This window comes from Grampus griseus (assembly GCF_964374135.1).
Source record: "Grampus griseus genome assembly, chromosome: 3".
Lineage (NCBI taxonomy): Eukaryota > Metazoa > Chordata > Mammalia > Artiodactyla > Delphinidae > Grampus > Grampus griseus.
In genome coordinates, this window is record NC_139019.1 from 117,051,417 (window position 1) to 117,066,761 (window position 15,345).

The 15,345-nt window shown below is 39.7% G+C and overlaps 1 protein-coding gene across 9 annotated transcripts in view; it reads left to right on the forward strand.

Annotated features, from left to right (window-relative positions):
- The window catches only part of LOC309819592 (protocadherin alpha-C2), a gene marked incomplete at its 5' end in the record, with an annotated part of 157,208 nt that overhangs the window by 118,349 nt on the left and 23,514 nt on the right, over nt 1-15,345 (forward strand). For all 9 annotated transcript variants that reach the window (XM_082649926.1, XM_082649922.1, XM_082649923.1 and 6 more), the window contains 2 exons: nt 8,088-8,146; nt 11,109-11,197. In XM_082649926.1, coding sequence (XP_082506052.1) covers nt 8,088-8,146; nt 11,109-11,197 — 148 coding nt within the window. The remainder of the gene's footprint in view (nt 1-8,087; nt 8,147-11,108; nt 11,198-15,345) is intronic.

Genomic DNA, 15,345 nt, shown 5'->3' on the forward strand with positions numbered 1-15,345 from the left:
TGAGATTCAAGGAGAAATGGCCTGTGCTGTATCATCTACAGGGAAGGTTCCCTTTTGAAATCCTACAGGAGTGTTGTTTTTCAAAAGCTCTGAAACCTCTCGGGGCTGTAGTGGTCACCTCTGTATGCTGTCCCTGTTTATACCATGGACTATCTACAATGAAATGTATCCAGTTAATATTTCTGGTAATTGCATTGAACTAGTGTGATGAGATCTGCTAGAAATTCATGTCAGAGGTGATAAAGCCATAGAATGTGGACCTCACCCTGAAGACAAAGTTTGATTTGGCTGTTTGCTGTGGTAACTATTCTGTTGGGGCTGTCGGAGGAGATGAATGATGGCATCCAAGAACCAATTTGTCTGCTTGGGCCAGGGAGGTGGTAGAATGAGTGGATTAGGGATGTGGGGGATATGGTGAAGACCAGGACAAGCTGGGGTTGGGGAGAAAGAATTCTGCCACTAGTTATCTTTTTTGGCCTTGTGTGAACTCCTTGTAAGAGGATTTCCCTGCGTTTAGCATAAATGTAATCTTCTGATTTCCTCTTGAGAATTCCTAAGGTTTTGATGAGACGTGAAGCAGCCTCTTCAAGCCCTTCATGTCCTTAAGTTAAATGACAGTACTTTAAATGGTACTTCAACATGCTCCAAAGCACGCATTTAATTTCTGGATCTAGCTACAAAAGCCTTGGAAAGTGGATGGCTTACTGTACATGAGAGACAGAGAAACAGGTGTTAGTAGAGACACTGGTTTTAAGTAGGTGTAAGGCCAGTTTGCTCAGTATATGAAGGATGTATATAAATTGTTGGACACAGTGCCTGTGTTTGTGTAGTGTGTTTGTCTCCATATGCATGCTTGAAATAATAGAACCCTGCTTTGTGATACTTTAAACTTGGATTTCAGAAGCCAAAATTTTGTCCCATAAAAAGTGATGAGTTGTTTCTTCCCAAACAACTACTTTGTAGCTAGGACTTTCAGAGGTCCTACAAAATGAGTTAATAATATTTGTCCCTCCTATATTTTTGTGATGTGTTTTCACTGAGATATTGTTGTCTTTTTATTAACGTCCATAGTTTCACATTCTAAATTCATGCTCATCTTCAGGAAATTAATGCATAAGCACAGAAAAGAACAGAGATGGATTGAGAGAATTTCCATGTACATTGTAGGTAGATTTATCAGAAGAGCCTGATGTTAGTCAATGCTGAGCAGCCGCGGGAGGCAGATTGCAGATTAAGAAGAACGGGGTGGGGGAGGGGAAATCAAAGAGCCTCCAGAATTCTTTAGATCATAGCTTTTGGCAGCATGTAGAAAGGCTTAATTTTAAATAAGGATGCTGTAGACATTTGCTGAACAAATTACTGTTAAGTCCTTTTGGGCCTGGGGTGGGCTGCAGGTGGTAAAGAGGCACAGAGAGCAGGCCAGGCAAGCTTGCAACCAGCTGTGAGCCGGAAGCGCAGGCGAGTGACACTCTCACCCTCTCTCTCCTGACTCAAAGCTTGGGACAATTTGATACGTGAACTATTTCTGTCTTATACTGACCTGTGTGTTAATATGTGCTTTGGTTCACAAACCTTTAATTTAGGGAGAAAATTATGTCAGAAAAGGGCTTGCTTTTGTGGGATTTTGCCAGGAGAGTACATGATTTTAATAAAGGCAGATTTTTGCCAGACACTTTTGGAAATCCGGTGAAGAGAGCCCTAAGATCCACAGCTCCTGGAATTATTGCGGTTATAGGTAGAGAGTGAGTCACGTTGTCATAGCATGGCAAAATGGGGACAAAAATCACTCAACTCTGAAAGTCATCACTGCTAGATCAACCTGTTAAATTCTCACGTTAGGCTTTCTTTCTTCCCTACCCACTCACTGCACATGACAGGAGAATCCTGGGGTGCAATTGATTCCATGTGCCTACATTAAAATTAGATGGGGATCGGAAAGGATGAGTAAGGGAATTTGCGCTCACCGACCACCCTGCTATACAAAAATATTCTGCACTGCAATATATGTATGGTTTCATTACCTGTAAGTCATACATTAAATATTTATCAACATCTAGCACACGAGGAAACAAGCTCAGAGAGGTTAAGTAACACACACAGTCACTCTGGTAGTGGTATTTTAAGTCATATCTGTCTGACTCCAAAGACTGTGCTTCTGAAACAGTATGAGTAGATAGAAATCCCAATGTTTATATTCCTTTTGATATGGGATACTCAGGCATTCAGGCTACCACTGATTCACCTAGTGGTGTCAATTAACTGCTCTGGAAAAAGAGGAATTCTTTGCATAGAAGTAGGTCACCAATGGGAGGATCAATGAGTAAAAACGTTACCACCAAGATAGGATATTTTTATTTGTTCTACCATTGGCCAAACCTGTTCAGATCTTATATCTTTGTTCTCTCTCTAATTTCTCTCTTGTTGCTTATTAAATATCAGTATTTAACATCAGGCTAATCTTTTGGTAAATTTTACCCCCAATGAGTTTATTTCATGCGCCACTTGTGCAGTGAGGTTTTTGAAGTAACTGTTTAGCAGTGGGGCAGAATTTCTCTTTGGAGACTTCTGAAAACCTGGTGTTGAATGTGGTTGGCACCCTCTTCAGAATCTCCAAGAAAAGGAACCAAATCTTAAGGTGGTTTCTGTGCATCTGTGGTCCTGTGACTGCTGATGAGTCACTTTGAGTGCTCTGGGCAGATTTGTCCAACTGCGCCTCAGTGGGACCAGTTAGCACAAGATGTAGAAATCACAAAAGGGTATAGCAGAAATGAGTTAAGTTTACATTCACTTCACTTATTTTAAAGCAAGTTGTAGTCACCAAATCTTCAGTTATTTTTGCCACTGTGTGTACATACTCACTCTAATTCCACTTGTGGTAACTTCGAAGGGTGAACCCTTCTTTCAGTGGCACCTAATTTATTTCTTGCAGGACTGACTTTTCTAGCTGGTGACTGACTCTGTCCTGGATCAGAACTTAACACTTAGTGTAAAGTGCTATCATGGTGAATTGATAAAAACTGCACAGTGGTCAGAATAGGCAAAGAAATTGTATCTGAACTTCCATCCTCTGATGGTCACTTTTGAATGGGTGGGGCTCTTTTGTTTTGCCATTTCTGTATTGGTTATAGGACTGTTCTTTTGAGAAAAGGTTTATTTCATTTGGTCTGAGAATACATTAATTTCTTCAAATTACCCCCTTCCTCCCCTCTTCTACAGATCTGCTGAGCCAGATGGAATAATGGCTGAGCTCCTCTCTGTCTCTTTATCTTGCACATATTCTGACTGATGGAGAAAGCTATTTATTGTAGCTTGAATGTCATTGGCCTACCCTTTGGTCTGACCCAGGACTGAGCCTGCACATGGGCATCTGGTCTGACTCAGAACACTCTGCAGGGACACAGCCTGGCATATTACAAATTGTCTACTGGCATGCTGTTTGCTTGACAGAATAGCAGAGTTGGTTCTGGATACTTGCCTTGGTTGGCCACCAATTTTTGCTCTCAATGAGAGGTCAGGATGCTGTCTGTTTGCAAACGTTTGATGAAAAATTACCATCATCAAGCCCAGAGGTTTAGCTGAATTGAATGGGGATTTACAGGTGTCTTTGAATATGAGTTTTGTAAATTTCACCTGGCTCCGTGTTCCTGGGCATATTACAGTATGAATATAAATTTGGCTTATTCGTATGATAATATTTTGAGTACTCTAAAAGCATGATTTCAAAAATCAAAGGTCAAGAGAATTCCTTAGCAGTGTTTTAAATCTGCTAGCCTAAAAATTACACAAGTTTTTGTCTTTCGAGGATTTGAACTTGACAAATGCAGAGAAATCTCCAACATGGCGAAAATCGAAGAAAAATGTTAGTCCCTTGGCACATAAGCAACATCAATTGCTTTCTGGCCTTGCAGGGTCAGAACTCTGGGCTCCAGGGAAGTAAAACTGTGGGGGAGAGAGTAACTGCTGCACTAGCAGGCTGTGCATCCAGAATTAAGCAAACCTAGCATTTTCTGTTGTACCAGAGCCCATTAGGTATGTTTTAAAGTTATGGGTATTTTATTTTACTGCTCTGTGGATTTAGGATTATAAGTGACTGTTTTTAGAAGTAAGTATTCACCTAGACTTCTCATATTTATCATCTTTTCATTTTGATTTACTAGAAGACTAACATGTAACATAACAATGATTATTTTAAATGTTAGATTCCTTTTTGCCTTCATGACCCACAGTTTATGTGTTCATTTTCTATTGCTTTGTAACAAATCACCACAAATTAGTGGTTAAAAACAACACTCATTTATTACCTGCACACTGTGACTGGGTTCTCTGCTCAGGTTTTCACAAGGCTGAAATCAACATGCTGGCCAGGCTGAGTTCTCTCTTGGAGGCTCTGGGGAAGAATCTGCTTTCAAGTTCATTCAAGCTGTTGGCAGAATCCAGTTCCATGAGGACTGAGCTCCCCGTTTTCTTACTTACTGTTGGCTGGAGGTCACTCTCAGCTCCTAGAAGTTGCTCTCAGGTCCTTACCAGTATTTTAACAGTGGAGAATATTTTCTCACATGGAATTCCTCTCATGCTTCAGATCTCTCTGATTTCTGTCTCTGACCTCTAGACCCAGATTTAAAAGACTCGTATAATTAGGTCATTCCCACCCAGATAATCTCCCTTTTTCAAAGCCAGCTGTGCCGTATAATATAACTTAATCATGGAGTAAGACCCATCATATTTGGAGATTATACAGGGCATTTACAGTAGGGTATAGGGATCTTGAAGGCCATTTTAGGATTTTGCCTATCATAATTTATATCAGTGTTCACAAAATATCACTGAAAAATTTGCAGTGGATACATCTTTAATAGATTCCCACTAGGAAGGAAAAGGAGATGCCACACGTAGTCTTGTTTCTCAGAGGATCATTTATTGATAGCTTCATGGATTTCCATGATAAGAAGATAGCATATTACTTCACTGAGTAGTCCTATGATTTTATGAAAGACATAGGGTATTTTAAACCTATTTTATTTCAAATCTGTCTTGGAAGAGGTGATTCACCCTTTTGTAGCTCAAATATTCCATAGTATAAATAATACCATTACAGAATAAATCAAGTCTTAGCTATAATTTTGATAGAAACAAATGGATTCTTGTTCTTCAATAATACTACATCACCCACGTGGACTACCTAATTCAGTTTTTCCACATCTGGAATTTCATGACTTATTCTACTGAAGGACTATGCTTTGAAACAACAGAACATACTGGGCTTTTCACCAACAGAAATTAAGCAAAGCCCAGGGATGTACCATCCAAGTACTAGAGAACTAAATGTATGTCTCATTATATTAGGTATATCAGCAGTCAACCTGTCAGCTTCAATTTTTCCAAGTTTAATCAGTTTTTCCAAGTTCACATGAAACCCACGTACATTTTATTACATTTAATTTTGTATCACTTTAAAATAAATCAATCTGGGAAAGTCAGAAGTAAAAAAGAGAAAAATATATATCTGTCATTCCATGCAAATTTATTTAAAACACAGACTTTCGCGTTAGGGGTACCTAAACATGACTCTCAGGCAAACCTACCTATCAGGCAGGTAATCTAATCTCTCTAAAGTTCCAGATTTCTAATTTTTGTAATTTAAGTACGATAGTATTACCCTTGCATGGTAGTTAATTTATTCGAAAGCCTTTAAAAAACCTGTCAAATACCTGAACCCTGCTGGCTTCTGAAGCTATAGCTATGTATTATGAATATTTGAGAATATCAGTATGTTTTATAAACAAAATATAATCCCTTTCATAAAGTTTATGGTCTAACAAAGGTGTTAGGATAAATGCAGTAATATGTATAAAGTGCTTATTCCATTGCCTAGTATTGTGTGGCTACATAAAACATATTAATTACTTTCTTCCTTACCTTTTCCCTGCCTGATCTCACTGCCATAAGATGTCTCATAACTATGATTTTGGCAAATAAATCTCAGGAGCATCTTGTTGCTGAGGGACTATTATAGAAAATAGCAGCATGACAAATTACGTGTCGTTGAGGAAGTGAGATTATGTAATGGACTGAGTTTCCTGGTCAGTCCTGCTAGAACTGTGCCTTTCTGCAAAATAGAGTTGGTGATTTCATTCACCAGATCAAGTTGCAGCAGTTTTCATTATGGATGTTACCCAGTCATAGAAAAATTGGCAGCATTTGCTCAACAGACGTCAGAGTCTTTCTTGAAGGAGGGTTCTTACAGCTAACAAGCTGACACCAATGCTGCTGATGATATGATTAATAAAAAGTATTTCAGTCATATTTTCAGGTTTACCAAATGGTTTGCAAATATTTTCTCTTTTGCTCCCTCTACTACCCCTGATAGAAAATGGGAGCCCCTTCATTTCATCTGTAGATAGTTTTATGGTACTTTATGAGGAACATCAATAGCATTTTGTGAATTTGAGAACCAAGGATGAAGCAGCTTGTATGTTCATATCTTGCCAACAGAGTGGAAGGGACCGGAGAGAGCAGTTAGTGTATGGGGACATTTGAGGTAAAGTATCCTAGAGTTGTAGCTTTTTCTGGGCCTTGACTCGGCTAAATTGTTGAATATCATCTAACCATCCCAAAGTCTGTCTGGAAGTTGAGATGCTGATCACTTCTCTGGATCTTGTGAAGAAGTATGTTTATGAAATACTGTGCATCCCTTGAATGAACTATAAGAATGACAGGAACAAACTTATTGACATTTTGAAATGTCAATTGGCATTACAGTAATTGGCATTACTGTGGCCTTGTGTCTACCAAATATGATAATTATAGTCCAGAGGAAAATGCAGAATACAACCTCCATCTCTTCATCTTTCCATTCAAATAGGCCTCAATATTCAGTGACAGGACCACTTTAATCTCTGCCCATGAAAACACATCGAGAGGAACATCTGTCATGGGTTTTTCGTAATAACATTTTTGCTAATTGATAACAAGATAGTGATGGTGATTGATTTTGTCCCCAGTGATTCCTGAGTAGCTTCTACTCTGCACATAACTTCCAGAACAGTGTCTAGGTGCCCACATTTCCCTCGGCGTCCCCTCCACTTTGAATTGAGTTTGAAGACACAGGGCAATGCATCTTTCCAACACATAGGTGGTGCAAGTCAGGTTCTTCTTAGGTTTCAGCTGCTCCCTGTTAAACAGAGCTTAGCAAACAGTAATTGAATAAGAAGGCAAAGCCCTCAGAGGAGCAGGAAACAAGTACAATTTTATGAAAAGGATTATGCAGCACAACAAGGTCAAACCCAGCGGTGGTTTGTTTTCCTCTCCCTTGTATTCCTCTTCAATCAGCAGAAGAGGTTGTTATCAGTTGCTGGCATTATGACTGGGCACATCCGCCCAGAGTCAAACATGCTGCAGTCTGCAAAGTCAGCAGCAGATTGCAGTGCTCTGCAGTCCAGCCAGAACAGCAGAATTTGTGTAGCTGTGTTCCCTGTTATAGCTAGAATACCAAATTGGGGATGTTCCCTTAAAGGGGCATTTGAGGGCAAAAACAATGAAAGCTTTTCCTGTTTCAGAATAGACTGTCCTTCCACTAGTGCTGCTTTAGGAACATAGACCTGTTTTGTTTTGTTTTTTAATTGAAGTATAGTTGATTTACAATATTGTGTTGGTTTCAGGGGTACAGAGATTCAGTTATATATATTCTTTTTCAGATTCTTTTCCATAGTAGGTTGTTACAAGATACTGAATAGAGTTCCTTTGTGCTATATAGTAAGCCCTTGTTTATGTACTTCATATATAGTAGTGTGTATCTTAATACATAGACCTGTTTTGAGCAAGGCAAGCCAAAGCCGGTCCTCACAGCATCATTAAACCCAGTTTTCCATGGTATTTAATCTGTGCAAGGACCCTGATGAGCTAATTTAATTTTCTCCTGAAGTGCTATATATATGTGAACATCATCTTAGAGATGCATATGAAATGGCTTCTTCCATACTTTTAATAGCTACATGGAAATATTTAAGAAACAACTCATCGGTGAACATCGTCACTAGGAGATCATCGTTTTTGCCATATTAACAAAAACTCCCTTTGTGATTTTGCAGCCCCGACAACCCAACCCTGACTGGCGTTACTCTGCCTCCCTGAGAGCAGGAATGCACAGGTATGGCTTTCCCTCCTCATTTCACTCAGAAGTTACTGCAACTGTTTGACTCAGATAAACTGTCTTCATAGGCCGGAAGCAGCAGTCAAAACTGAGAAGCTCAGATACTTTGCCAGGGGAATGCAGTTGTTTATATGTCTCCGTGTCTATTCCTTGAAACATTAGAAGTGGTCAGTGCCAAATGCTTATCAAGTGCCGGCAAATAAGAATCTCCTGTAAAATCACAGATACAGGCGACTGTTTACTTTCTCTCATTAAAATTTCCTTAAGGAAGTAGCTTCAACTTCTTTCATCCCTTCCCCATCTGTACTTTCTGTCCTTCCCTTAAAATTATAATGAATACTGATGCTTTCAGACTTGAGTACATTGTGTGATATATATGCACTTGTTGTCTACCTTGGTTTTCCATCACACATTGACTGTTATATCCTGTTAACCACAGTAATTGTTGTTCATGTTCACCCCTATTAGAGTCTCCTTATCTTTTCCATCTTGTTGCTATCTTATTGCCTGCCCTCAGTGGCAAGAGTTCTTCAGAGGATGAGCCATGTGAAGGGCTTTTATTGAATATCTGGAGACCAAATCTAGCTTACTTTTAAATTAACCTAGAGCAATAACATTACTTTAAAACTCAGATTAAATATAATTTTGCCTTCTCTATTTTGTCTCTTTGACAGTAATTGATTAACTACCATTATTCCCAGACCTGATCTAGTATTCATGCCACCGGGCCAAATAAAAGATTCATTGTTTGTGAGTGTCTTTGGGAAACCAAATGGAGAGAGCCAAGCAACTAGTGTTCACTACCACCAAAATAACTTAGTTTTAAAGAAGAAATAAACTCCAGACTTAAGCCCCTCAAAATATCTGGGCAACTCTTGAGTAGATCGTCACCAAACCTTGATCAATTTCTAAAGAGAGAGCTTACAGAGTATGTATTGAGTTAATGAAAAATTAGTTTTAGCCTGTTAAAAACACATTAAATCAAAATAAATCAACATATTCCCAAACATTACATTACAAATTGAGCAGAAATCATTATAATGGATGCTCTTTCTGAACGAGAAGCAATCAGTGAAAACTGAAGATCAGTAGTTGGCTTGGTGGGACATCACATTGGAATCTGGTCATAACTTTAGGCCAGAAACACTTATGCAGATGCCAGAATACTAGGTTTCAGAAAGATTCTTTTTATTTGTTAGAAACCAGCTTATGGTTTTGCCTGCACCTGAGCTATTGTGGTGGACTATATGATAGGAAAAAATATGGTTTACAATACCAACTTCTTTTGTCCCAGTTGAATTAGTGCTTTACTTGAAAAGTACCAAAGCTATAAGATGCACCTTTAAAACTATATTAAAATAAAATACTAAACTATATCAGTTCCTTATTCCATTTTCAAATGAAAAAAAAAGAAGCCACATGTGTTTCTATTCAGGATTCAATTAAGATATTATGAGATTCAAGTAGGATAAGAAATGAAATAAAAATTAAAACTAAATGTTATTTATTCCTCACAGTGTAGTACATGGAACATATGTTAAAGTTGTGAACTTAAACAACACTCATCTTTTTCACACATACGCTTGGCTTCTTGGCCTTTCTAGCCTCAGATATCATGTGCCTGTTCCTTTGAAAATTCTGCTTTGAGCTGAGCTGGTTCCTAGGGTAGTTCCATCTTCAGAGTGAATCTAATTGAACCCATACAATTTGCTGGTAGAATCCACCAACACCCGAAGGATATTAATATTTGGAAAAAAGAGAAGATTCTAGGGTGTAGATGAAGGAAAGAACAGCAGTAGGGCAGAGCTTAATGAGTGAATTTCCACTAGATATGTTGTTTGAAGTCAAAGAGTAAGAGGATATTGGGAATTCCCTGGCAGTCCAGTGGTTCGGACTCTGTGCTTTCACTGACAAGGGTGCGGGTTCAATCCCTGGTCCGGGAACTAAGATCCCATAAGCCTTCTGGCACGGGCAAAAAAAAAAAAAAAAGAGTAAGAGAATATTGAACTTAGAGATGACCTTCCCCCACAATATTTCAAGTTTTCCTGCTCTGTTGAGTCACATGACTCCTTCAGGCAGTAGTACTCTAAGTTTTACTTTAGTAACTTAACTTCCGAGATGAACCAATGCCTAATTTCAAAGAGTCCTCTTATTTTGGTGAGGGTTTTCTTGGGTGATATTTACTCTTAGGGTCCCATTTGTTCCTTTCTTCATCCAGAAAATATTGAGGGTCTCATATCTGCTAACATTACACATACATAAAGAATATGATGTTCTCTCTGCCCTTGAACAATTTACGTTCTATCTCTACTTGCCTCTAAGGATCTCCCAGTTCATGTCTCACTCTCTGCAATATTTCATGATGAATTAATCTCTTCTGAACTGGGATCCATGAGTGCTGGTGATAAACTTCCTCTAGTCCCAGGAAATGTAGGGTGGGTTATCTATGAGGAAAAGATACAGAAAGAGTAAAACAGAAAATAAAGTTAAGAATTAATTGGGCCAAACTGGAATAATACTACAGTTACCAGCAAATAATGTTCGTGCTTTCCTCTTTCCTATGAGAACCCAGAAATAAGAGATCTAGCAAAAGAGGCTTAGGGCTTTTGAGAACAAGCTCTCCTCATCTGCTTTGGCATTAAGACGATAAAATGTCATTAGCCTTCTGATGGGCTTCCTGTTAGATTTAATGAACACCACACAGCATTACTGAAAACCAAAATTGCTATAAAGATAAAACATGTTTATCGCCTGCATGGTGTAGCAGACAAGTAAGTCAGCAATGCTTTTACAGTTGATGTAAGGTGACTGCTCAGTGGTAATTGCTTCAGTTCAAGCATGAGTAAAAAGTGTTAGCTGCAGCCCTGCCTCCAGAGATGTGAGCACTTTCTGAGGGTGGAAGGAGAGCTGGAAAGGCATTTATGGTCTAACTATTATTTGGGTCTATGTGTTTACTCAGTTCTGTGCACCTGGAAGAGGCTGGCATTCTACGAGCTGGTCCAGGAGGGCCTGATCAGCAGTGGCCAACAGTATCCAGTGCGACACCAGGTAAAGACCCAGGGTCTCTCCCTTCTTGCTTGGATTCTGGAAAGCCATGAGATGACCTGTTTTTGTAAGACCAGGAATGTCAGTGGCTCTCTTTTTATTCTTACTTCTTTTTCTTACATGTGTGACTTCCTTGCTTACATGATTATGCAGGAGTATTTTGATTTTCCACTTAATGTACTTCAGCAGTTGAAAACAGATAACATAAGGGTGTGTGTGTGTGTGTGTGTGTGTGTGTGTGTGTGTGTGTGTAAAGTTATTTTCTGAAATAACTGGGTACATTTCAAATGCTTAGGCTGTCCGAACTACAACAGGCAAGATCTGGTGGCCTCATGCACAGAGATGACACTGTTAGCAAAGATCTTTTGGTTAAAGGTGATGGAAATCCACTCAAAGTAGTAAGCAGAAGGGAGACTGATAGATTGATTAACAGATAGATCGATGAAATGGAGTTTCTCATGGAAGTGGAAAAGTTGTCAGAACCAGGGCACCACTCTGGTTGACTTCAAGTCACAGTCAGGCCTCCTCCTTCCCTGACATGTACATCATTCTGCAGACTGAATTTTATTGCCTTGACACGCACATTGCCAAACATGACCAGTCTTGCAGTTTCTTAGTTCAGAGGACCAATGGGAACTGATTCCTAATCCAAACTTTCAAGAAAGAGAATCTGCCAGATTAAATCAAGAACCCAATGGCTGGGTGAGCATAAAAAAGTTGCCTAAACTCATATTTCCTTATTTTCCTTATTCTTGCCCAATCACTGAAGCAGTGTCATATAATACAAATATGGCTTTGGAGGCCCATCCCTGTGGCAGTTATCAGAAAGGAAGGATTATAGAGACTGCAAATGTTGTCTACCATAATCCTCTATTAATAGAACATGATGATGATGGTAATAGTTACTAATAATTGAGCCACAATGTACCCAGACACTGTGCCTTGTGTGATCTCATTTATTCCTTGAGACAATCTTGCAAGGGATTTATTATCTCTATTTTACATGTGAGGAGCTAGAGACACAGAGAGACTAAGAAACATACCCAAGTTCACATAGTTTGTAAGTGACAGAGGTAGGATTCAAACCCAAGTGTGTCTAGTTCCAAATCCAAGTGTATCTAGCTCTTATATTCATAGCATGGCTGGCTTGCAAGAATCCACCCAAATCCAAATGCATACATATATGCATACATAACAGATTACATAAGCGTATGTGTAAAAAGTTCTTTCCAAAAATAAGCTGGTGCCTTTCAAGTGATTAGGCTATGCAAGTAACATGTGCAGCTAAGGGCCCATTTTCGCTGGCAGCTCTAAGGGTTTTCGTTGATTCTAATCAGCCAGCATTTGCTATTTATGAATATTGTATAATTCAACTAAAAGTCACATTTGTTAAAAAGAAAACAAATGCTCGAGTTAAAGCAATTCATTAGAGAGCTAATATTGCCAGATGGCAAGGAGAAAAACATAAAATAGTTCATTGACAAATCTGCAACCCTAATGCCAGTGATGGTGTGAAGGAGCGATGGAGGAGGAAGTGGTTTTAGACTACCAAGTGCTGCAGGATGGGAGGCATCTGAAAGGTGAGAACTACTCAATCCTAGCAGCCCCATGAAATCATGCCCTCCTACCCTGCCTCCATTTCAGGGTTTTTTCTTGTTCTTATAGAGACTTTGTAGGTCAGGCTGGTGAGCCCAAAATTAACTTTGAATACATTCTCCCTTTCATCAGTGTTGCTGGTTGGTGTGTATTCCTAGGCCAGTGGGAAATAGGAACTGTTTACTGATTATTTTTATCTGCATCTGGCCCAGGGACTCTCCTTCAAATTCAAAAGAATGTTAAGAACACATCTTTTTTAAAAAATTTATTGAAGTATAATTGATTTACAATGTTGTGTTAGTTTTTGCTGTACAGCAAAGTGATTCAGATATATGTGTGTGTATATATACATATATACACCTATTCTTTTTTATATTCTTTTCCATTCTGGTTTATCATAGGACATTGAATACAGTTCCCTGTGCTACACAGTAGGACCTTGTTGTGTATCCATTCTCTATATAATAGTTTGCATCTGCTAATCCCAAACGTCCAATCCTTCCCTCCCCCACTCCCACTCCCCCTTGGCAACCACAGGTCTGTTCTCTTTGTCTATGAGTCTATATCTGTTTCATGGATGGGTTCCTTTGTGTTGCATTTTAGATTCCACACATAAGTGATATCATATGATATTTGTCTTTCTCTTTCTGACTTACTTCACTTAGTATGGTAATTCCTAGGTTCATCCATGTTGCTGCAAGTGGCATTATTATAGCTGAGTGATATTCCATTGTGTGTATTTACCACATCTTCTTTATCCATTCATCTGTCAATGGACATTTAGGTTGCTTCCATGTCTTGGCTATTGTAAACAGTGCTGCTATGAACATAGGGGTGCATGTATCTTTTCAAATTGTAGTTTTGTTCGGATATATGCCCAGGAGCGGGATTGCTGGATCATATGGCGACTGTATTTATAGTTTTTTTGAGGAACCGCCATGCTGTTTTCCGTAATGGCTGCACCAATTTACATTCCCACCAACAGTGTAGGAGGGAGGAACCCATCTTTCTGACAGAAGAGAGGGAAGGAGTCGCCATCGCTCCACTGCCCAAATGTCCTAACTCCTCTTGTATAATCCCTTCTCTCCAGTACTATACCTGGCTGTTGAGTCATGAGTCACAGTTTTCATGGACTGAGCTGGACAGAGCTTATATCTTCCAGTTACTCTATGGGTGACCTAACCATACTTTTCAGCATACCTCTGCACCAGTGATAGGACATTAGAGAGATGTTCCTCTGTGTTCTGCTCTGTCCTTTTGGTACTTTAGAGTTTTAGGACTCAAAATATGTTCTGCAATGTTTGGAGGGAATATGGCATAAAGATGAAGATTATGGTTTAGAATCAGATCTGAATTGAATTCCACTTCAAACTTACTTGCTGGGTGAGCATAAGCAAATTGCTTAAATTCATGTTTTCTTAATTACCCCATCTGTAAATTGGGTATAATTATAACACCTATCTTATCTGGTTGCCATGATAACTAAAGAAGAAAGAGCTGAATATAGTGCTTGACATATAGTATTAATAAATGTCTATTTTTTTAAAAGTATTTATTTGGCTGCGTCAGGTCTTAGTTGTGGCATGTGGAATTTTTCGTTGCATTGTGCAGGCTTTTCATCGTGTCACACAAGCTTCTCTCTAGTTGTGGCACTCAGGCTCCAGAGCAGATGGGCTCAGTAGTTGCAGCATGCGGGCTCTCTAGTTGTGGCACATGGGCTCCAGAGCACGCAGGCTCAGTAGTTGCAGCTTGCGGGCTCGCTACTTGCAGCTCATGGGCTCTAGAGTGCATGGGCTCAATAGTTGTGGTGTGTGGGCTCAGTAGTTATGGTGTGCGGGCTCAGTTGCCCCGCAGCATGTGGGATCTTAGTTCCCCAACCAGGGATCAAACCTGCGTCCCCTGCATTGGAAGGTGGATTCTTAACCACCGGACCACCAGGGAAGTCCCAAATGTCTAATCTTTTTATTCCTTTTTTTCTGGGATACTTTCGTTTCATGCAGTCTGTGTGGTGGCCTTCGCTGGTAGCATCGTAGCGAGAATTCAGTAGTTCTCATTTCTGAACCCAGATACAGACCCTCTAAGGTTGTCTGGGTCATCCTGACATCTGTACAGTCCTGTCACCCCCAGCCACCCTCCTGGAGATGGCATGAGGAGAATTTATCAGTTCTGCCTGAGAAAAAGGAAAAAAACTTGGTTGCTTTCATTCCCAAGTAGAGCCTGCCTTTCACTGATTCTGTTGCCCTTAGTGTTTCATGACGAAAGTGCAGTTGCTTCCAAAAGGCTTCCTAGTGGCGCCTGAGTCTCCTTTCACTTGTGTCTGAGACCTTCTCAGGAACCTTCTGTGTCAGCACCTTCTGACACCAACACCTGCAACAGTGGCAGCCATGGGAATAGAGAGAGGCCTGCTGTGACCGATCCCCCCTCACATGTGTTCTTTGTAGTTGTTTTTCCCTACTGATGAATTCTTTGGCTTTGTCCCCACACTTTGTCCCCATTCATTTTCACAGTCCACAGAAGCCTAGGCTAAGATGCCACGCTCTGAAGGGATCAATGGG